The sequence below is a fragment of the Xyrauchen texanus genome, chromosome 8, assembly GCF_025860055.1.
Source record: "Xyrauchen texanus isolate HMW12.3.18 chromosome 8, RBS_HiC_50CHRs, whole genome shotgun sequence".
Classification (NCBI taxonomy): Eukaryota; Metazoa; Chordata; class Actinopteri; order Cypriniformes; family Catostomidae; genus Xyrauchen; species Xyrauchen texanus.
The window spans coordinates 32,219,124-32,244,007 of record NC_068283.1 but is presented as its reverse complement, the minus strand read 5'-3'; the positions used below and the strand labels follow the sequence as shown (position 1 = coordinate 32,244,007).

General features: G+C 38.4%; 1 protein-coding gene across 1 annotated transcript in view; it reads left to right on the top strand.

Annotated features, from left to right (window-relative positions):
* LOC127647251 (sodium-dependent neutral amino acid transporter B(0)AT2-like) overlaps positions 1 to 24,884 on the top strand; it is a 28,424-nt gene extending 3,540 nt beyond the window's left edge. Inside the window, exons 2-12 of the mRNA XM_052131389.1 lie at positions 11,850 to 12,081; positions 16,660 to 16,817; positions 19,206 to 19,332; positions 19,453 to 19,628; positions 20,101 to 20,211; positions 20,359 to 20,600; positions 21,808 to 21,988; positions 23,022 to 23,223; positions 23,427 to 23,586; positions 23,710 to 23,872; positions 24,034 to 24,884. Coding sequence (XP_051987349.1) covers positions 11,850 to 12,081; positions 16,660 to 16,817; positions 19,206 to 19,332; positions 19,453 to 19,628; positions 20,101 to 20,211; positions 20,359 to 20,600; positions 21,808 to 21,988; positions 23,022 to 23,223; positions 23,427 to 23,586; positions 23,710 to 23,872; positions 24,034 to 24,354 — 2,073 coding nt within the window. The 3' untranslated portion in view covers positions 24,355 to 24,884. The remainder of the gene's footprint in view (positions 1 to 11,849; positions 12,082 to 16,659; positions 16,818 to 19,205; positions 19,333 to 19,452; positions 19,629 to 20,100; positions 20,212 to 20,358; positions 20,601 to 21,807; positions 21,989 to 23,021; positions 23,224 to 23,426; positions 23,587 to 23,709; positions 23,873 to 24,033) is intronic.

Here is a 24,884-nt window from a genome sequence, read left to right as displayed (position 1 = left end):
TAATGCAAATGATAATATGCTTTTAAATTCACCTGCTTTATTTGCTTGAATAAATCCAGGTGTCTGTCTTTAATGTGCTTTATTATGTTTGAAGTGTTTCCTCCTTTCGTCAGAAAATTCTGCGTAAGCAGCGTTTACAAATAGGTTTTTGCTGATCTATGATGTTTCCCTTTTCATCAGCCTCAAATACAAACCTGGCTTTTTCCACTTTTCTTTTCGACAAGATTCAGTTGAGAATCCGCAGCAACAGCAGCTTTTCTTGCCGTCATCTTTCGCTTGTGAGCGTTCGAAAGTTCCCGACTCTGCATGGGTACTGACCCGGTACTCGGTACCCCGGTACCTTCAGAAATTCTGGTATCATAAATAATTTTTTGTCTGAGTACCGACTTGGTACCGGTGGTACCGCTATTTTTGACAACACTAATCCCACACACGTTGAGGTGGCACTAAACTGCAATGGAAATGCACGCTCAGAAAAGTAATGCGAGTAGATTTGAGGCAAGTCAAACGTAACATGCAGTGGAAAAGTGCCATAAGTGTACAAGTTACTCTTACAGTATTAGTTTTGTCTAGCTAATGTTATTCAAATTAGCAAGATTTATTTGTCAGTGTCAGTTTATTAATTTGAGTTTTTTAAAGTCACATTTGATGTTTCAGTTGGTGTTTTCTAATTTCTCACCAAAATTGTGATCTTGTGATAATGTTGTCAATTGCCTTACAAGATGTTACATAAGCACAATGTAGTGCTTGTCAGTTGAGAGGGCTGGTCACCCACTGGGGAACCTTAACATTTCTCAGCCAGCAGGAAAGACAACTGTAATGGATAAAAGATGGACAAGGAGGAGGCGGGAACCGGCAGAACATGACATAAAACACAATTACATAAAATAACCGAACATAACTAACACATATATACACAAACACAGCAGGTGTGGGTGGGTCTCTCTCTCTCTCTCTCTCTCTCTCTCTCTTGTGCGCATGCATGAGTGTCTGTTGAGCGAGTGGAGCGTGGTGAGTGTGAGTGTGTTTGAAGTTTGTGTGAGTAACTTGGATTTCTAAAATCTTTCTCTCTTTTCTAAATATTGTTGTGTGAAAAGATAAGTGATAGTTTGGAGGGTTGTTTTTTGTGGGCTGTGTGCTGGCCGCTTCTTTAAAGAAGCATGGTGTTGTCAGTACCAAGTAGCCTTACTGGACGCCACAGAGTGAAAGTGGCAAACGCAGCAAGTGTGGAAGACTGTTGTTTAGCTGTGGGTGAAGTGGTTAGATATGATTGTGTGTTGTCAGCGTCAAGGATGAACAATGCAAAAGTGATTTTTCTGAATACAGTGGAAAAAGCAAATGTATTGGTAGAGAATGGTATTGTCATTGATGGTGTTTTTACCCCAGTACTGCCACTCTATTTACCAAAAAGTAACTCTGTCTAATGTTCCACCATTTATTAATGATGACATTCTTTCCAAAAATCTCTCGATATGGGAAATTGATCTCTCCGATTAAAAAAAATTCCCATGGGATGTGAATGTCTCTTTCAGACGTTTTGTTTATATGATAGTGGAAGATGATGCGGAGTTGGATGTAGCGTTTAATTTTCAAGTAGATGATTCATGTTGTTTGCGCGACAACTGAGACAATTAAGTGTTTCGGTTGTAGAAAGATAGGACATCTAATGTCCAGACAAGGAGATAAGAACCTGTCCAGACAAGGAGATAAGAAAACAAGTAAATGTGTAATATGTAACAGCCTGACTGATCAGTTTGAGGCGGGATTTTCTGAAAGTAAAAAAACTTGACTGAACAAGTTGTAGTACAGAAAGATGACTGTTGACAAATCAGTTAGAGATGAGACAAGCTGATAATTTGAGTGAGGTAGCAGAAAATGTACAGTCAAGTAGAAATAAAGAACAGGATGTACAGATTGTGGAGACACATGGAATGTTTAGCGATGAAACAGAAGTGGAGCATGCAGTGTTTAAGGTACCTTTTAAAAAGAAAAAAAAGTTATGTTTTTAGTGATCTGAAACCTCTGAAAAAGGCAGACATTGATGAAACTAGAGTGAATGATGATACAGAAAGCGACAGTGAATTATCGGATTCTAGTACAATTTTTTCCCAAAGTGAAAATTTAAATCGAAATTATGAAGTAGAAGACAAGTCTTTATTGAAAAAACAAGGTGTTGGATGGCTGAAGGGAACTTTACACACAAAGAAGTGTATCGTTTAAAGAAATTACTGAGAAAACTCAACAGAGTTAAACAATGATGGAGGTGAAAAATTATAATATGAAGAGACTTTTAGTTTTTTTCAGTTTGTTGTATGGTTTTTATTATTATTTTTCTATTTATATACTCATGAGTGAGATACGTTTTGCTTCAATAAATGTGAACGGAGCAAGAGATTTGAAGAAGAGAGCAACATTGTTTGAAGTAATTAAACAAAAAAGAGCAGATATTGTTTTTGTTCAAGAAACTCACAGTGATGAAAAAAAAAATTCCATAAATTGGTTGAGAATGGGAAGGAATATCAGTTTTAAGTCATAACGCGTCACTTAGTGGAGGAGTGGCAATTCTCTTCACCAAACATTTTAGCCCAGTTTCTTATAGTGTTGAAGAAGTTATAAGTGTAAGGCTTTTAAAAGTTAAAGCATGTTTTGAGAACATTTTGACATGACTGAGAGCAACTTCCTCTGAGTAATTCAGTAAGTTCATTCACTAAAGGATTTGTCAAACTGATTCAAAATGAGATCTCGTGAGCTGATGAATCACTTTTTTAACAGTACTCATAAGAGTAATTTATTTATCATGTTTTTTGTTGAGTACAGCCAGTGAACACAACACAATAGAAAGGAGCGCTGTTTTGGAGATATTTCCCAGTGCACGCTTTTTTTATGTCATTCAATCCAGACTGCAATCTCAAAACTTGGGTAAAAGATCCTTTCTTTAGTGACTCTAGTAGTTAAACAGTGGAGTAAAGGAAAATTTGAGCAGGAAAATAAAAAAAATACGGTTTTCATTACTAACACCTTGGTAAAAAGACACAAAATAAACTTTTTTGCCCACCAGGCAGCTTGAGTGTCTGTGAATGCCCCAATTTCACTAGCCACTTTAAAAAAAATTTACCAGCTCCTTTGATTATTCATAAAGGTATATATGAAATCACCACTTCTGAGGCTGGAGTGAATTATGACACACATGCCATTTAATTCATTTCACTGCATGTCATTTGCTTTGTTTGGTAATTAATGTATTCAACCACAAATGTTTGGAATTAAGCAATGCTGCATTCACAATGCTTGTAAATGCGAACTGCTCCGTGGAAATCAATTGAACTAAACTTAGAGCACCTCCTGAGATGCTCTGAGATCATTTGCAGTGTTCTCATTGATGACACTGTTCTTGAAGTTGCAAACTATTTTCAGATGACTAAAACAGCAGAAACAAGGAGCACCCTGCATGCGCATGCTCCATGACAATAGCTTAATTTTATTAACCAGAGGTTACATCACATATACACACAATTAGTTGAAGGGAATCAAGCAATAATATTTACCAGAAAAAAAGTTCAGTTCAGTGGGATGGAAACATTGCAACCATTATTACATCTAATATTTATCTGTTGACCTGTCCGTTGTCATTATTTCTGTGAGATAAACTTCACTGTGGGAATGTGTGGCCATGGAACCAATTACAATAAACAACATATTTACACAACACAATTTACATATCAAATGTACACATACTTACACAACACAATAATTATATACAATGTACAGTAAACAATACACACAATATAGAATACAAATACACAAAAAAAACAAAATAAAGAGTATATAAAAAAAAATATATATAGTAGTTGTATTGAGGAGAATATATTTGACAGTCCAGTGTGAGATATAAGATTAATAAAGTGCAGTGCTGATTGTTGATCGTGAGAGATCAGGAAGTTCAAAAGTCTGATTGCTTGGGGTGAAAAAGCTATCATGTAGTCGGCTGGTGCGGGTCCTGATGCTGCGATACCGCCTGCCTGATGGTAGCAGTGAGAGCAGCCCCTGACTCCGGTGGCTGGAGTCTCTGATGATCGTCCGAGCTTTTTTCACACACCGCCTGGTGTATATGTCCTGGAGGGAGGGAAGCTCACCTCCGATGATGTTCTGGCAGTTCGCACTACCCTTTACAGGGCTTTGCGGTTGTGGCCGGTGCTATTGCCGTACCAGGCGGTGATGCAGCCAGTCAGGATGCTCTCTACAGTACTGGTGTAGAACAGTGTGAGGATGTGGTGGTTCATTCCAAACTTCCTCAGCTGTCTCAGGAAGAAGAGGCGCTGGTGAGCCTTCTTCACAACGGCCTCAGTGTGGACGGACCATTTGAGTTCCTCAGTGATGTGGACACAGAGGAACTTGAAACTGCTGACTCTCTCCACCGGTGCTCCATTAATGGTGATGGGGCTGTGTTCTCTGTCTTTCTTCCTGAAGTCCATCACAAGCTCCTTGGTTTTACTGACATTGAGGGAGAGGTTGTGCTCCTGACACCAGCTTGTCAGAGTGTGCACCTCCTCTCTGTAGGCTCTTTCATCATTGTCAGTGATCAGACCTACCACCGTCGTATCGTCAGCAAACTTAATGATGGCATTGGAACTATGTGTTGCCACACAGTCATGTGTGTACTGGGAATACAGGAGTGGGCTGAGAACACAGCCCTGCGGGGCTCTATTGTTGAGGGTCAGTGATGAGGAGATGTTGCTGCCCATTCTAACCACCTGACGTCTGCCTGACAGGAAGTCCAGGATCCAGCTGCACAGCGAGCTGTTTAAGCCCAGAGCCCGGAGTTTCTCATCAAGCTTGTAGGGCACTATGGTATTGAATGCTGAGCTGTAGTCTCCAAACAGCATTCTCACATATGTGTTCATTTTTTCCAGGTGGGAGAGAGCAGTGTGTATTGTAGATGCAATGGCATCATCAGTGGAGCGGTTGTTGCGGTAGGCAAACTGGCGTGTTTGTAAACAGCGGGTCGGCATTGAGGAATTTGAAGTCCGGTTTATGGTGTGTAATTGTAGAACCAATGTCCAAAAGCATTTGTCTGTTGTATACAATAAGGCAGACAACATCCAAGACAAAAAAAACCTAAAAACTGTAAACAAAACAAACAATAAACTGCAGTGTTGTGTCGGAGCTCGCAACGTAGCAGCCATACTCGGCGCCATCTTGAGTCCAATGTTGTAATTTTGATACTAGAGTAAATGAAAAATCTGTTAATTTAATACTTACTTTAAAAGTCATTTTCGCCTGAGCTACTTTTACTTGAGTAAATTTCCATGAAGGTATCTTTACTTTTACTCAAGTATGAAAAATGGATACTTTATACAACACTGCTCCTTGGTGGGCCGGATCTGGCCCATATGTTTGACACCCCTATGTCAAGTGATTAATGAGCTCTTGCTGGCAAATGCTAATGTGCACTCCATCTCTCATATACATGTTAATGAAGCTCACACCTGTAAATCACAGCAATTGTGACACCAGCTTTAAACGTCCTCATCTTGTGCTGTCTGTTGTCAGTGAGTATGGTTTGTTGTCTATAAAGCTGCAAGTTGCCTGTTCAGCTGGATTTGCACATACTGCCAGTAAAAACATGAATTTTAACATTCCTTATTATGGTCAGGTGGCATGATTATTTGCATTAATTAACACTTTAATTCGACTGCCCTAATTAATAGTTTCCTATGACTATGCAAACCATCCAGCGTTTGTTCCTAATTTAGGGTTGAATTCTTTAAATGAGATTTTATGCAAAACTGCAAAATTAGAGATTAACAGCCTATTTAACTCAAATTTAAAAGCTCACCATTCACACATACTGTGGACTAATTGACAAAAATTGGTCAAATTTTTCAGAAACCCCCTAAATAATTTTTTTTTCAAATTATTCATAATAATATTTATAATATTGCATATTTTTTAAATGTTATGATGAGTAGAATAAAAAATATATATTTTTGGTTTGTTTTTGTCCTAATGTTTTAAGCATGTAATTCTGGTTCTGTTTTTTTTTTTCCTCTATCACCTTGCACCACAATATGCAGTTCTGAAATGTTGATGGCGCTGCAATGCATTTTAGCCCTCACAGATTTGCTCATCCATAGATATTTAGTCTAATTTTTAGTTCATGCACCACTCCCATTATTTCATTGAATATCTCAACATCTGAGTGGACTAGAAGCTATAACATTTTTGTCATCCATAGTCAATAACATATTTCTGATAATTTGTTTAGCATGCTTTTCTTGCAGGACTACATATTTTATTCTGGACATCTAAAGACCAGTTCACACTGCCCCAACAAACGCCCACAGACACCAACATTTCCAACATTCTAAAGTTGGCAGTTGTATTTAGAAAGTTGAGAAACAAAACTGTCATGCTGTCAGGCCCCTGGTGAAGATCATCTACCCTTGTGTTTTGTCGGGATCATCCAATTAACCATATGACATTTTTAGTATTCTGTTGTATGACGTAAGAAGCGAGATCGCAAATGTTAAATGTTTATAACTTACATTTGAGTTGAACACTTGTTCACGTTGTATGACCTAACAATGATCTTATCACATAACCTACCTTTTAGATGTCTTTCTCTGAGAACATGGTAGATGGCTCTACATGTTTTGGGAATAAGCTCAGTTAACCTGTTGATACACAATTCCCCCGCACGCGGTAGTGATGTCACTCTGCTTACATTTAATATATAATTTACCGTCTATAAATGTAATTAATTTTAACAAATTATACATCCTTTCAAAGGTCTAAGGGTTCAACATTGATATCCGATCTCTGTTTCACAATAGCAATGCTCCAGAAATAGCCATTTGGTTATTTGTGCCAGGAGTACAAATGAAGACATGCAATATCAAAACAGGACTTCATATCTTTATGAAAACATGATCGTCAGATGAATCCAGTTTGCACACTTGGGTCAATTGTCCATGACAAGCGTTCATTGAAAAACATCCAATAGCACTTTTTGGCCATAAAAGTGATAAATCTGAGAAATATTTATATATTCTCTATTGTTTACATGAGATCTCGCCTGAAAGATTTACACTTCATCATCGTTCTTCAACAAACTATACAATCCGAGCAGCATTCATGTAAAACTGTATATTATCTTATATATTAGAGTCTCATAAACAAAATGAGCCTGTCTCCAAAGTCTTTTTTTAAAAATGGGGCATAATTTTATTCATAATAGCAAGCAGTGCAGTCAGATTTTGTGTCGTCTTGAAAGGTGAAGCCTTAATTTTACTCTGTATGCTAACAGTGATTTTACAGAGAAAAAAGCTGCAGGAACCTCATGTTTTGTTGGATCATCTTCAAATTTGAAACATAACTTCTTTAGACTTGTGTCTTTGAGATCATTGTATTTATGGGTTGTCTTAGTACTTTTATTATTGTTTTTTTAGATTATAAAAACATGTTCAGCAAAAAATATTTTCATTTACTATAAACTTCAGCTTCTCTAACTTTAATAAATAACAACATATATTAATTCTGAAACTACAACTGTGTCCATACTCCAAAGGGACCATTTAAGTTCAGGTATGTCATTTTCATGGTCTGTGCTCAAAAAGGGGATGGGTATCAACAGGTTAAAGTTGAGCATCCAATTCGAAACAAGTAGTGCAGGATACGAAAAAATCCCCCTAAAACAATTCAATAGGTACAACATAGCTGTTAGAAATGGCAATATTTATAATTTCCACTTAAATAGCTTAATATATCTTGTTTAATTACCATAACAAATACTGTTAGTTGGTTAAATTTACATTTCAAGGGATAAAATATGAGATTATTACCAGTTGCAAGGAAACTAAGTGTAATCATTAGGCGTACACCGGGTGAAATGGCATCTCTAAAATTTGTAGTTTGCCTCTGAACTATGAATTATTGGTGTCCCCATCTGAAGTAGTTCTTCAAAACTGATTGAGGGCAAACCGAGCAAAAATTTTGAAAGCTCTGGACATCGTCTGTTTGCAGTTCTCCGCATAAATTTAAGTAAGCCCCATCTCTAACATTACTCACAACGTCTTTAGTTTCAGGTGAAGAACGACACGTAAAGACATAAGTAAAAGTAAAATTTGGATTGTGGTAAAAGGATATTCCAATTTTTTAGCCACTCTGACTCTCTGTAACTAAGTCTGTTGGTGTCTGCTGGTGCAGTGTGAACATAACCGTTATGTTTCCAACATTCTAGATCCAACGGCTGACTTAAGAATGTTGGTGATTGTCGCGTTGGTCTGTGTCTGTCGGTGCAGTGTGAACTGGCCTTTTGCATGTCATTGTTCACCTTTGAATATGACTGTCAAGGAAGAGGTTGCGAATGAAGCCAAACATGTGCGGTTTAATATATAAATATTATGTTCAATTGATTAAACATGTTCAGCATGTAGATACATTAGGTTATAACCTATTAAACACAACTAAATTTTAAATACATTTTGTGTTTGCTGGGAACTTTCTGAAAGTTAAGACCGCATAATATTGATGAAAGGCCTAATATTATCAGAAGAGCTGCGGCCCTGAATAAACCCCACCTGATGTATAAGAGATGTCATAACTTTACTTAATCGGTTTGCCAGAATTTTTGACAATATTTTTATGTCTAGCTGGATCAGGGAAATCGGACGTTAACTTTTACACTCACTTTGTCCTTTTTAAGAATCAGAATGATCCAGTCTTGCGTCATGGTTGGCGGAAGCTTTCCATTCTTTAATGATTCCGTATAAACTTATAACAAAATGGAGCCCTTTCTTTAGCATTAGATCTAAAAAATTCAGCAACAAAACCATCTGGCCCCGGTGCCTTCCACAACAAAATTGTATTATATCTGTATTTCAATCGGAGCCGGGACTCTGTGAGCTGCTCAATTTGGTTGCTTAGGAGACCTAGCTGGAGTCATTCAGCACACCCTGGATTTGAACTCGTGACTCCAGGGGTGGTAGTCAGCGTCAATACTCACTGAGCATAAACCTGGAATTCTTAAACTGTGTCATTCTATACTGTATATCATTTACATTTACATTTATGCATTTGGCAGATGCTTTTATCCAAAGCGACTTACAGTGCACTTATTACAGGGACAATCCTCCCGGAGCAACCTGGATTAAGTGTCTTGCTCAAGGACATATTGGTGGTGGCTGTGGGGATCGAATCAGCGACCTTCTGATTACCAGTTATGTGCTGTAGTCCACTACGCCACCACCACACCATATCATGATGTTGTTGATCACGGTCTTAATCAGCACTCTTACAAAATAGTGACATTTTACTTGTTACTATTTATTTTTCCATCACATTGCCCTGTTTTGCCAACCTTGCATTTCATATGCATACTACATTCTAAATTAGTAGAGAGAGAGGAAAGAAGTATTGATGAGACAAAATGTTTGCATTCTGTCAAATAATTTTGCTAAATTTGCGTTTTCACTGCAGACTTCTGCTAGTTCTCGTTGTGCATTCCAGCATTATTCCAGCTATTGCGAGTCTTAACTCATTCAACAAGAAAAGAAATCATGTGCAATAAAAAGTGTACGCCTAAGCCCTAAAGAAAAGTGTAATATGTAGGCTAAGCACAAAGCATAAGACTCAATTTATGAATGTGTTAAAATTACATGAAATTTAGTGGTCTAATTGGAATGGAATGGTTTGGTGCACATTGTCACACAAAAGTTGCCACTTTTCTATAGTTTTGTAAAAGTCATGCCCAGCAGTTGACAAAATATAGTCAAACAAAATGTTAGATTTGTCAATTTGTGAATTGCATATTATTATTATTATTAATATTATTAATATTGTTGTTGTTGTGATGGAAGTGTTTCCTCTCCTTAAGCCTAAAAATGGCTTAATATCATGGGAAGTCATGTTGAGTCTATTATTAAATCTATTGACTCTTTTTGCACAGTAAAGGGTAATAAGGTTTGTTTAGGTTAAGAACAACTCGGGGTGATTTCCTTTCAGAAGTGACCATCCCTATGCTCTATTCCCGTCTATAAGACTTTACCATGAAAGTGCTTTGGAGAGCTGAAAAGTGTGGAGACCAAAGATAATGGCGGTTTGGAACTTAAAGTCTTTGGAGTCTTAAAGTTATTTTTATTTGAGTTTTTGTGTGGAATAACCCTGTAGCTTGGCAACCTTCATTGTTCTCCATTTGAAGTGCCCTGTGGAGGCATTTATTTTCAGTAGTATGAAGTCCCCCTCAAGTTCACAGAAGTGTCTTGGCAAACCACAGATGTAATTCATCACATTAACTATGCACATGTTCAAAACATACTATATTTCTTTAAAATAAAACGCCACTTGGTTTGATATTTTGTTATTTTATGTAAAAATATTCATGAAGATTTAAGGGTGTGTTAAGTGTCCAAATAATACATGTTGGATCCACTACTACATACAATATATTCTAACCTAAAATCTTGATGTTGAATTGAAACAAAAAGTTCATTAGCAAAATATAAGACACATAATCAATTTCCTATACACTACATTGTATAGGAACATTTCTATCTCTAACAACTCTGTCACTCTCTTTCTACACTCAGTGTGCACATTATTCAATATAATCTAACCTTAAAGTGAGAAGCAGAAATGTGATAGCTGGATGGAAAGAAGGAGATGTTGTAATGGACTTTACTGTTTGACCTTCGTAATCATCTTATATAAAGCTATGTCCTCTCCAGGGAAGTGTCTGAGGAAAACGAGAGAAGAAAATGAAGTTAAGTAAGATACATTAACATAAATAAAGGGTAAGCCGTTCCCTGTGGTTTTCTGCGAAACTGGTGCACTTGTCCAAGAAGGTTTCTTCACTGTAAGTTGCAGTGGAAAATTTTTACACAATGTGCTGCACCTCCATAGTTACCTCAGAATGCTGTATTGTTAAACGCAGATGCTTTTCCCTTGTTTGACACTCTTTAAGACCTACTGTTTACACTCGATAGTAACAGAGATGTTCCAGCCATACGGCACCTCCAAATAATTGCATATGGCACAGCCTATTTTTGTGTGTATAATTTTGTGCTTTTTAAATCTGTTGATTTGTAAATAAATAAGATTTATTGTTTTTATTAGGGGCAATGACACGATCCTCACTTTTTTTGTCCGTATTATAAGTTATTAATAAAATACATAAAAATGTATCACACAAAACAGTTACTTGAATATACCTCCGCTATGATGACTATGTTTTAAGTTACGGAGTTCAAAGTCATTTTGATATTTTTTTTCTGGAGCTTAAAGTAAAAACCGTTCACAAAAAACTGATGGAATTCATGAAAAAAGAAATGTTGCCATGCGTTTGCAAAATAATCTATTGTTAGATTATAATAAACAGTGGAACAATTTTATTTTAAAATATAATTGATATTTCAAAAACCCTTTTCCATCTTATCGTACTCATTTGAGGTAACCAACATGTAGGTTGCTATTTTGTTGTCTTGTGCTTTTTGTTGACTCAAAAGCTTAAATTATTTTTATATTATTATATATATTTTTTTCTTTTCTTTTTTCAAAAATATGTGAAACCAAATTTGACACAAAGATTATATTTCTGCCTACTTGACACAAGTTTTAAATTACATTAATTAAAAAGATTTGTCATTTTATCTCCTCAGAAAGCCTTATTTGTCAATGACCCCATTATTATTATTATTATTAGTAGTAGTAGTAGTAGTAGTAGTAGTTTTATCATCATTATTATGGCACATAGCTAAGAACCAGAAAGGAATGTTACAGAGATGAATGAAATACATGGGGATCTGTGCTGGAAGTTAATCTCCATTCAGTGACAAATATTGTGTCCTCTCTAGATGGAGAAATCGCCATTGCCCAGTGAGGAGAATGGGTGTGTACTGGCTGAGGGCCATTCAGAGGTGGCTCTGGTATCAGAAGATGATGGAGGACCTGGGGGTGCTGATGGGGAGGTGGTCGACCGGCCTGCGTGGGACAGCAAGCTGCAGTATGTTCTTGCTCAAGTGGGCTTCAGCGTTGGCCTGGGCAATGTTTGGAGGTTCCCCTACCTCTGCCACCAAAATGGAGGAGGTATGTTTGATTGTTTGAGCCTCCATGATATATGTGTTTGTAATATACTTTTTAAAATCTTAATTATGTCATGTGATGTAAACTGCGAGCTCTGCGCACTTCTAGTTTTTAATTATTTTCATGTTATAATCCAGTGAGATTCGATACACCCACTACATATTTGTTCTTTGAGGTGAAGTCAAAAAAGGCTCTGGAGAGACACTTATGTGTTCAAGCTGAAACCTCTGACGGGCTTGTGGACCAGGGACTCAAGTTGAAGTGTGCAGGGGGAGAAATCCAGCGTCAACTGTCTAACATGTCTGTGATGCTGACGAAGGTTGTTGCTGACTTGAAAGATCTCGCTGTAATAAGTCGATTGATTATGGCGACGGAAACAAAAATGGCAGATGTTGAGAAACGGATCGATTATCTGGAGTCATCGGAGAGGGAATTATCCGCCAATCTGCACGCTACCAAAATAAATGTGGAAAACATTTTGGAAAAACTGGAAGATTTGGCAAATAGGAGCCGACTAAAGAAGGCAGAGATATTCTTCCTAGACAAGCTCTTCCCGAGTCTGCTCGACATAACATGCCATAAGATGGAAATCGAGCAAGCTTACAGAACCCGGGTCGCAGATCTGCTGAGGGGGACAGACCCCAATCAATTCTGGACAAATTTCTGAGATCATCCGATAAAGATCTTGTGTTGCACGAGGCGAGGAACAAAGGAAATCTTTCTTAGTAGAATCACAATATTTTCTTGTTCCTGGACTTTGCGAATTTCGACAAGAGAGAAATGCGATCGATTCAAGGAATATAAGAAACTCTTACATCAATGGAACATCGCTTTTGCACTGATGTTTCCAGACAAACTGAGAATAGAAATTTGTAAAAAATTGGGTTCTGACAAGTGATTGGCAGACAAGTTATTTTAGGGGTTGGAAGTCAAACTGAGCGCCATCATTTACATAGTGGTGTGTGGAGATGGGGAGGCTTTTGAAGAAGTGGTATCTAGAAGATTGGGTAATTTGGACTTGTTTGTGGGAAAGGGAGGCAAATATCTGGCATTTTTGGAGGGCTCTCAGGGAGGGACAGTGGAGAGAGGGGTGTAGATGTTATGTGTGTGATTTATTATATTTTATTTATTTTATTTTTAGGGTCCAAGCCTTGAAAAGGCAAGGCCCTATTGTTTTCGTTAGAATATTATTTTTCTTACGACTATTCGGGCACTTTTGGGGCTCTTAACGTGCTCTAAAACTCTTGAAACTTTGCACAAGGGTCAGAACCCGCGGCCATTAGGGCCGGGCTGAAGCTGGTACCGGGGAGTGGCAGGGGGGCTCGACGGCGCCCCCTGGAACGGGATCCGAAAACTTGGTTCATAAATCAAACACGCTTGCATGTAATAATATGAAACTTGGTACACATATAGATCTCATAGTTTCATATATCCTTCATACTTTTACTTTTTACCCCAGCCCAACAGGAAATCGTCTATTTAGGGTTGTTTGGAAAACGCATGCAATGGAATTTGAAATACTCCTCCTAGAGAATTCCACCAATCGCCATGAAACTCGGTCAGCATGAAGTCAAGACATTGAGGATGAAAAATTGCCGGCGGATTTTTGATATCGCGAACGGTTTGGCCGTGGCGAGGAAACAAAATGATGGCGCGAAAAGAGAAACAGGAAGTGTGTTATAACTTCTGCATACATTAATAGATCTTGATGAAACTTCAGCAGTGTGTTCGCTGTAACAGGCCGATCGCATGGATGTGACTATTGTGAGTCAGAGTTATAGCGCCACCAACTGGCAGAAGGAAGTGTGTCACTTTCAAAATGCTTTGAAATCATCCTCTTATTTTTACCCGATTTACTTAAAACTTTTGGTGTGTAATGTAAACACACGGCAGATGTAGACATGTGAAAGGATTATTGATATCTTGGATACTGTTGCCGCGGCAATGCTTCAAACTCGAATATTCTTTTTTGATGCTTTTGAGACTCTTAGCATTCTTGAAATTGCATGAAACTCGACAGACACATCACATTTATTAGCCAGTAGACATGTGCAAAGTTTCAGAAACGGGCGTGGTGCAGGGGCTTAGTAGCGCCACCTTTTGACAAAAGTGAGGGGGTTGGTTTTACACTTTGACCCACAGTCACAAAACTCAGTAATTATATTGTTCTCATCGAGCCGGACAACTTTCTAATTTACAGTCATTAGCTCAGACCAACAGAAAGTCAGATATTTTGGTTTGAATGTGGATGTTTTGGAGAATTTTCTCTGCCTCTCCCACTGACCCTACGTCTCTCTGTGTCTGGGGGGAGGGGGATGATTTGGCTGTTGAGTGAGAATGCTTTTATTTTTGTTTTTCAAGGTTTTGGGGCTTTTAACGTGCTCTAAAACTCTTGAAACTTTGCACACGGGTCAGAACCCGCGGCCATCAGGGCCGGGCCGAAGATGGTACCCGGGCGTGGCAGGGGGGCTCGACAGCACCCCCTGGAATGGGATTCGAACACTTGTCCATATATCAAACATGCTTGCATGTAATAATATGAAACTCGGTACACTTGTAGATCTCATCGGGCCGAACAACTTTCGTGCTCTAAGTTTTACGCCAGCCCAACAGGAAGTCGGCTATTATGGGTTGTTTGGAAACACATGCTCTGGAATTATATATATTCCTCCTAGAGAATGAATCCAATCACCACCAAACTCGGTTGGCATGAAGTCAAGACACTGAGGATGCTACATTCCGGACGGATTATTGATATCTCGAACGGTTTGGCCGTGGCGAGGAAATTGATTTAGGACTAAAAAAGGACACATAAAGTGTGTTATAACTTAGTTAGTTCTATCTACAGTTACAAAACTCGGCGTGTATATTGTTCTCGTGAAGCCGAACAACTTTCTAATTTACAGTCATTAGCTCCGACCAACAGAAAGTCAGATATTGTGGTTTGAATGTGGATTTCTTGGAATTTTTCTCTCTCTGACAGACAGAGTGCCCCCTCCCGTTCTGTGTTTTTTCTCTCTGACAGACATAGTGGCCCTGCCATTCTGTCTGTGTGTGTGTGTGTGTGTGTGTGTGTGGGGAGGGGAGGGGGAGGGAATTTCTCTGTTGGAACTTTGAAGCTCCAAATCGCCCTGAACATAGACATCCCAAGTCATTGAAAAGTACAAATGGTATTATTTAAAGTTTTTTTTATTTCTCTCTTACGTTGTAAAATGCCACGTTTTTGAATAGCATGTAAAATGTAAAAATAATCACTCAATCTCCATTTTTTTCTCTGATCTGTTGCTATTTTAATGATTTAAAAATCAAAGCACTGACCATTTAAAGTGTGAGCTCGTACATTTTGAAATAGTTATAAACAGTCACAGCAATGCAGTGTTATTATGTGCCTAGATAGTCTTTCAAATAAAATGAGTTTACCCCAAAAATATATTTCTCTCATCATTTACTCACCCTCAGGCACGTGCACACATAGACATCAAAGTGGGCTTGAGCACCTGCCCTTTTTCTTCCTCGAGAGAAAGTGCCCTTTTTTCTGGGGTGTTTATTTTTTTAATAAATAAATTAATATATATATTCCTGTTTGCGCACAGCTTCCTGTCAAACAAATATATTTATTAAATAAAAAATCAAAACATCAGGTCGGTAGATGAGATTTTGTCGATGCCCGCCCTCCCTCCCGCCCTCCCTCTACGTGCGTGTACAGTGCCTCGACTATACAGCTAATTAGCCAAAAGCAAATATAGTTAACTTGTGTCTTGCTAACATTCATGACTCATGAGCTACTAGCTAATGTAATAGGTTAGCTAAAGTCTAGCTAAGGCAATATATCATGGCCATACAGGCCAATATATACTGTACTTATTGGAGACATTACAGGTGAATACAGTCAAATTTGTGTGATGTACTTAACATAATGATAAATAATCTTAAGATATTATATCGTATGCTATGTATTGTGAATACACCCATGTTAAACATAAAAATGTACTTCCATTGCATATCATAGGAACACATAAGCGTAAATTATAATTACATTGATAAACCTGTACAAAGACCTCCAGATAAATACTGGCCTTCTGGATTAACACATTTAAGTGCTGCAAAAGATATTGACCTATGACATCCTATGACATAAAAAATTATTCTTCATTTGAATTATCTCATAGATGTGACTATTGTGGTTCACGGTAATAGGCCCTGTCCCAAATGGCACACTTCATATGAATTTTCAGTCTTGTGTACTTATTTCATGTGTCCATTAACTCCATGAGACCGTAGGGTGTCTCATTTTTCATTTTAGGTATCGGAAGGGTGCTCACGCATACTTTGTGTTCGATATGTGCCCTCAATGCGCACTTTTGCAGTGCAAGCTCTACAGCACACATCTTCTCGACAGTCAAAGCGAGGTTACGTTATTGCCCATCGTGCACAGCAAGCCTAAAGGCACAGGGGGTGGCGGTGCCACCGGCTTGGGCCTGCCATCGCTGCTCGCAGCTATATTTTATGTTTGTTTTTGTGTGTGTGTATATAATCATGTTTATTATTAACCTTAATTACACTCTTTATCTCTCTCTGTAGGTGCATTTATGGTATTGTATGTGATGCTGTTGCTCATTATTGGGGTTCCTCTGTTCTTTATGGAGTTGGCCGCTGGGCAGAGCATCCGTCAGGGCAGCATCGGGGTCTGGAAGCACATCTCACCCCGCCTTGTAGGCATCGGCTACTCTAGCTGCATGGTAAAACACACACCTACATACCTTCATTGAAACTCATGCTCTTATACTATGTGAGCATGATGTATGAATTCATATGTAATTATGTTGTAGACATGCAGGCATTGTAGGTATAGAAAAGAGTTAGATACAAAGAAAGCATATAAAAGACAAGAAAGAGGCTGGATTCACCAAGTACAGTTGGACCAAAAAAATATTTTTTAAGTGTGTAATTACCTTTAATAGTAGGCTACATACATACACTATACTAGGAATAAGTCATACTTTCGATGAGACAATTTGATCTTCATCCCAGTCTAGTGAAAGAGTAGAAAGCAAATAGGATTTAGCTATAATAGTGCTTTTAGAGTAAGGGTTGTATGTATCTATAACATACAGTAAGACTAAAAGACAATTTATTTATAAGTTGTCTTATAATTGCATGCTTTTAAATGCAGTATGTGGTCTTTTTATTCATAATAAGCCAATTCCAGATAACTTATGTCAGTTCCAAAGGTTCATACAAACATGAAAAGAGGATACCAAAGAATTGAGACATGCTTCACCTCACTATTCATTCAGTTAATTAATTTCGGTGAGAATTAAAGGGATAGTTAACCCTAATATGAAAATGTCTAATCTTTTACTCAACCTCAAGCCATCCCAGATGTGTAACTGTCTTTGTTCTTCTGAACACAAACAGAGATATTTAGAAGAATATCTCAGCTGTAGGTCCATACAATGCAAGTGAATGGGTAACAACATTTTGATGCTCCAAAATGCACATAAAGGCTGCATAAAAGTTATCCATAAGACTCCAGTAGTTATATCTATATCTTCAGAAGTGATATGGTAGTTGCAGGTGAGAAACCGATCAATATTTAAGCCCTTTTTTTTACTATAAATTGAGGTGGCGATATGCAAAAAGAATGTGCATCATCAAAAAGAAAAGAATGTGAAAGTAAAAGTCTTAAAAAAAGACTTAAATGTTGTTCCGTTTCTCACCCACACCTATCATATCACTTCTTAAGACTTATTTAACAACTGGAGTTTTATGGATTACTTTTATGCTGCCTATATTTGCTTTTGGAGCTTCGAAATGTTAGTACCCATTCACTTGCATTGTGAGGACCTACAGAGCTGAGATATTCTTCAAAAAAGTCTTCTTAAAAAGGTATTCTTCCAAAAACCAAAACAAATACAAAAAGATTTTGTGATTGAGACAGCCGAGATTGATATTGCCGACTCCCTGATCAGTGCCCTGACTACTGAAGGGAGCTGATTGAGACACACCCAAGTTCACGTTAACAAAATGCAAGGTGTGAACCCTTTGCAAAGCCAATGAATGTACCAGCATGATGCATTCACAAAGCTAGATGCCATCCTACAAATAAACCATAAGTTATGCTATGAACCAAAGATAGTTGAAGCATGCCAAAAAAACACCCAGAACAACACTTGAATGAATTTACTGCCTGTCTGATAGCACCGATAGAGCTATAAAGCTCTGCACGATAGTAACTATATAACAGAAGGTAAATACAAAATGATTGTAGGCTTTCGGGGAAACTGTTACCTAAGTGCAGTCAGACACAAGCCATTGAATAGTACCGTGAAGCACAGGGTATTGCCAACACTAACAGTCAATATAAAATAATTACACTCAGATAATGGAAAATAGTGCACTGTCACAGCTTGAGAGGGCGAATCATCGCTACTCAGATAAACTGTGCTGGACAGCGTGGAGAAGACGACAACCTATCATATAGCGACAAAGCGAAAGAGGCTGGGCACGACGTGACTTTGTTGTTATAGTTTCTCAACATATCTGGCTGGCACTGCGATTATCCACTAGTGCTTAGCACTGCCTCTGGCAGTCAGGAGGAATGAAACAGAACAAAATTAGAATTTTAACAGAAAAGTATTCTACATGGTGTTGGGTTTGTCCTGAGACTATAGCACAGGACCTGCTTTAGTTTACTGATGTGAGAGGTGTTTGAAATGTTTTTATTCACACGTACATGGTTTTATTCAGACACACATGATGACATATGTTTAGCTCTGTGTTTGTACTTGCTTCATCCGTATAAGTGTATAGATGTGCATGTAAAGGAAATAGAGAATGTCCTGTGTGCATTTGTATTTTGTGATATTGTAATGTGCATCATTAATTAAATCAGAGTGGCAACATTTGTTCTAACGCTGGCAGCCAATCTTTCACAATATGTGTGCTGTGTGTACATTTGTACATGCCCTTGAATAATGGAAATCTAGTAGTTATTGACCCTGGCTATGGTACGACTATCTCTTTGGTTGTAAATCATACGTTATTACCAACATAAAGCAAGCATCTGACCAAAGCTTAATCTATGCAAACGTCTATCTCACACACGCACACTTTTTTCCCTACAGGTTTGCTTCTTCGTGGCCTTGTACTATAATGTGATCATTGCCTGGTCTCTGTTCTATATGGGGAATTCATTTCAATATCCATTGCCATGGGAAAAGTGCCCTGTATTTGTGATCACAAACCAGACAGGTGTAAAATTCACACTTCAGTACACACATTTACCCACAATCCCTGCACATTGCTTGTCAGTGATATCTAAGGTTTATATTATACAGCAGAGTTATAACTAATCTCTTCTGCCTGTCTTAGTAAAAGAATGTGCGGCAAGCTCTCCTACCTCATATTTCTGGTTCAGGAAGGCTCTGGACATTTCAGACTCCATAGATGAGTCAGGAGAATTGAACCCCATCATGACTGGTTGCCTCCTGGCTGCCTGGGCCATAGTGTGTCTTGCAATGATCAAAGGCATCAAGTCTTCTGCCAGGGTAAACCACACACATGCACATTCTCTCTCACACGTTTACATAGCTATCTACATAGGGACATACTATAGACTTCTATTGTTTTATATAAATCTAATTAGAGTTATAGACTAACCCAAACCATAACTGTAAAAAGTAACTTTTAGCATTTAAAAAAAAAAAACACACAAAAAATATGCTTTTTTGCTTTATTTGTAAATAGTTTTTCCCGGATGTCCTCACAGGGAGGTTTTGTCAGATATAGCTAACTTCTGGGGAAAATGTAATCTTCAAACTACTGCGAAACACGCTTTTTATGTGTACAGGTCAACTTGCCTTCACGAAACCCAAATCTCTTTCATTTTTGGCATAAATGTGCAATGGTTTTGAATAGTAATCTAAAGCCGAACTGACAAAAATGAAAAGAATAAATTGAATTCATGAAATACATGAATATAGTAATAAATTATTTTGACCTATCTGTTCTTTTTTCCAGGTGATGTATTTCTCCTCTGTGTTTCCTTATGCTGTGCTGATCTGTTTTCTCATCAGAGGACTCATGTTGGATGGTGCCATAGATGGCATCAAATATATGTTTTATCCTAAGGTGACAACAAAAGCTCACACTCTTCCCCTTAAGTGCAGAAATATATATTTTAGTCATAGAAAGAGAATTGTGCATCCTTTTATCCTTTAAAACATCCCTCAACATTGCAGTTAAACTATTTAAAAAATGTATCTCTCTCTCTGTTAGTTGGAGATTTGGAGAGAAGTGCAGGTGTGGCGCCAGGCTGCCACACAGGTGTTCTTCGCACTGGGTCTGGGTTATGGCTCTGTGATCGCTTACTCATCCTACAACCCTGTGCATAACAACTGCCACCGTGATGCCATCATGGTCTCTGGCATCAACTTCATGACCTCGGCGTTGGCCTCCCTTGTTGTCTTTGTGGTCCTTGGTTTTAGAGCCAAGAATGTTGCCCTGAACTGTGTTGTAACGTGAGTTAATTTGCATTTTTCGCACAAAGTACAGTTTTATTTCATTTCTAACCCTCATTACATCTATGGAATGGTTTAAGTCTGGTCTGTAGGAAGTCATGTGAACAGTGATGTTGTAATCCTGCAATTTTGCACTTTCTATCTTGGTTGAACAATTGATGTTGCCATGGAAGATTTTTAACAGTTCATCATCTCACTGTTCATCCTCATTTTTTTTAATTCCCTCAAACTGACTACAAAAGCAAGCACCAGAAGATACCTTGCTACTACCTTGTTTTTTTGGACATTCTAACATGGTATTTTTAGAGATGTGTGGTATGGTTTTACCTGTTTTGTACATATACTGTACCATGGTATGTTTGAAGTATCTTGGAGGACCATATAAATACCATAGTAGATGAATATGGTAATCATTTAGTACCATTGTTGTATATATAAAAGTGCCATGGTATTACCATCTGATACTATCACTGTTCCATGGTACCACCACACTACTTTTATAGGGGGAACTACATTACCATAATGTTAAATGACGATGTTCAAACATGAAACTCTAAATGGCACAACCTGAGAGGTTCTTCATACTTGTTATCTGTTAGCCAATCAGCTCGGTCACATGTGAAACATCAAGCCAATCAGCTCACATGGTGCAAGCCCTTTGATGTGTAATCGGGTTGTCAATCAACTTGAGTATTCTCTTTGCCTAACATTTAAATTTGCTCAGTTTGCAAGAAAGCCGATTTCACTGCAGAGTGATGTGAGAGTTTTCTCTGAAACCCTCCACCTCCCCAGCACCACTCATCTAGATCTACCACATGGGGATTATGTGTATGTCTAATTGTGCAGCAGCATGTCATACATGCTTAATGCAGCATGTCTTGTGTTTCTCTAATTGAGCAGCAGCAGCCGCATGCCCACATGCTTGACTGATTTTTGTCTTTGTTTGTTCTAGCAGTAGCTAGAAGTCTTCGTACTTGCTCTACATAACAGCATCTTTAACAGATCTCATCTGCAAAGACCTATCAATATGTCATACCCATTAACCTGCTTAAACTTTCAGAGAGTTGTCATGACTGAAACAGTTAATTTTGAATCAGTTATGATGAAAAGGTTTCCCTGTTAGTGTACATTAATCTCTATTAAATGTATATTGTATTTGGCTATTTCTTAGTATTGGTATTACAGGAATGTTAATGTTGCTTTGCAGTAATGTGGCCAAGATGGCAGGAATGGCAACAACAGGTTCATCACAGCATTGGTGGCCATGGTTCAACATGTCTGACCCCAAATCAGTGGGTCTGCAGGAATACAGAGAATGGTACAGCCACTATGGAACTCTGCTGGGGTCAAACATTACAGACTGTGACGTGGAAAGAGAAATGAGCAAGGTAGGGTTATTCACAGTGCATCCGGAAAGTATTCACAGCGCTTCACTTTTTCCAAATTTAGTTGTGTTACAGCCTTATTCCAAAATGGATTAAATTCATAATTTTCCTCAAAATTCTACAAACACTACCCCATAATGACAACATGAAAGAAGTTTGTTTGAAATCTTTGCAAATTTATTAAAAATAGCCTTTGCCATGACACTCAAAATTGTGCTCAGGTGCATCCTGTTTCCACTGATCACCCTTGAGATGTTTCTACAACTTGATTGGAGTCCACCTGTGGTAAATTCAGTTGATTGGACATGATTTGGAAAGGCACACACCTGTCTATATAAGGTCCCAAAGTTAACAGTGCATGTCAGAGCACAAACCGAGCCATGAAGTCCAAGGAATTGTCTGTAGACCTCCGAGACAGGATTGTATCAAGACACAGATCCGGGGAAGGGTACAGAAAAATTTTCCCAATGAGCACAGTGACCTCCATCATCTGTAAATGAAAGAAGTTTGGAACCACCAGGACTCTTCCTAGTGCTGGCCACCCGGCCAAACTAAGTGATTGGGGGAGAAGGGCCTTAGTCAGGGAGGTGACCAAGAACCCGATGGTCACTCTGACAGAGCTCCAGTGTTTCTCTGTGGAGAGAGAAGAACCTTCCAGAAGAACAACCATCTCTGCAGCACTCCGCCAATCAGGCCTGTATGGTAGAGTGGCCAGACGGAAGCCACTCCTCAGTAAAAGGCACATGACAGCCTGCCTGGAGTTTGCCAAAAGGCTTCTTTCACATTGTCATTATAGGGTATTGTTTGTAGAATTTTTAGGAAAATTATGAATTTAATCAATTTTGGAATAAGACTGTAACATAACAAAATGTAGAAAAAGTGAAGCGCTGAGAATACTTTCTGAATATTCTATTTCTAGTCAGTTAGACATACTGCCATATTGAAATGGTTAATATTTCATTTTATAATATAAAATAATGAGTGCACGTAATGATTTTCTTTACTCTTTCCATACCTCTCTCTCCTTTCCTCTCAGGGAGTGGAAGGGACCGGTTTGGCATTTATAGCGTTCACAGAAGCAATGGCTTTGTTTCCTGCAAGTCCATTTTGGTCCGCCTTGTTCTTTCTCATGCTGCTTAATTTGGGCCTCTCCACCATGTTTGGCACCATGCAGGGAATTCTTACTCCACTCATGGACAACTTCAGAATGTTGGGCCACCACAAGACCATGTTGACTGGTACACACGTGCAGTCACGCTCTCGTACACTAAAATTAGAGGACATTGTGCCTTAAATATAACTGTTACATAACCAGGCTGTACATTTAGCCTATCATTGCATAATTTTCTTGCAGTTCTGGTGTTATGTCTTTGTTTCACAGTGTATAGCTGTGCTATTGTTCTAATGTGTTTTATTTTGATTGACTCAATGTAATTTGCAGTGTGTAGCTGTATCCTGGGCTTCTTCATTGGTCTGCTCTTTACTCAAAGAAGTGGCAACTATTTTGTGACAATGTTTGATGATTATTCTGCCACATTGCCACTGATCATCGTGGTCATCTTTGAGACCATCAGTGTGGCATGGATTTACGGTGCTGATCGGTGAGAAGAAATTTGAAACATTATGCAGAATTGGCATAAAAACATGTTATTAGAGTTTTATCTATAATAGTGATGTTTTATAGAATGAATTGTAGGTTGTATTTGATCCTCATTGTGTGTCAGGTTCTTGGATGATGTGGAAGTGATGTTACACTGGCGCCCCCCGGTGGTTTATTGCTTCATGTGGAAGTATGTGTGCCTGTTCGGTATGGTAGGACTCCTAGCTGCCAGTCTTGTCCGTATGGTCCTCAAACGACCCACTTACACAGCATGGAATCACAACACGGTAATTAACCCACTAATACAAGCTGGAACTGTTTTGATATAACTTTAAATTACTTAAGATAACATTGGAGATTTTCATTGGACTTGTGCAGAACTTTTGTGCAACTCAATAGCATAAGAAATGGCATTTCTGAATATTATTTCTTGGTGTCTCTCTGTCAGGGTTCTGAAACTAGTCTTGAGTACCCTGACTGGGCTCTAGCAATGCTCTCCATGTTAATCATGGCAGCATCTCTCCCTGTGCCCATTGGATACCTGCTATCCTATCTAAAAGATGGACGGAGCTTATCAGTGGAGGCGGGCGAAGCAGAGCGCCAAAGAGAACGATATTCCAAATGTAACTCCACTGAGTCAGAAGCAAATAACCAGCACTCCCTACTAGATGAAGACAGGGGTCCCCGTTCCACCTTTCTTCCACTGGGAGCTGAGCACTACAGGCTGCTCCCACAACAGGAAGATGAAGAGGAAGATACAAGGGTTTAAAACATGGGAGAGGGCAAAAGGCTGGGGAGTAAGGAGATAAACTGGTGTTTTGGGGGCAATGTGAAGAAAAATACAGTACTATGAAGTGAAGGGAGACAGATTCCATTTATTCTCATTATGCTAATGAACATTCATGAAAAATATATCTGTTAACTACAGCCCTCTATGAGAGGGACACTTTTTATAAGTGTACAAACCGGTTCTTGAAACCCTCAATGGAGAGCCTTAGTTATGTGTCATGTACCAGAAGTGCCTTTTTATCTTCATAAATATACACACTTAGAATTTTATATCAGATAACAGCTTCACCAAAGGAGGAGCAATATGTTGAAGTTAATAACAAAAGTAAATATAGCTGGTAGAAGACTATTGGAGGTTTAAAATAATAGTTCACCCCAAAAATGAAAAATCACTAATTTACTCACCCATAAGCCATTCCAGATGTACGTGACTTTCTTCTGCAGAATGGAAATTAAGATTTTTTTTAGAAGAATATTTCAGATCTGTAGGTCCATTCAATACAAGTGAAT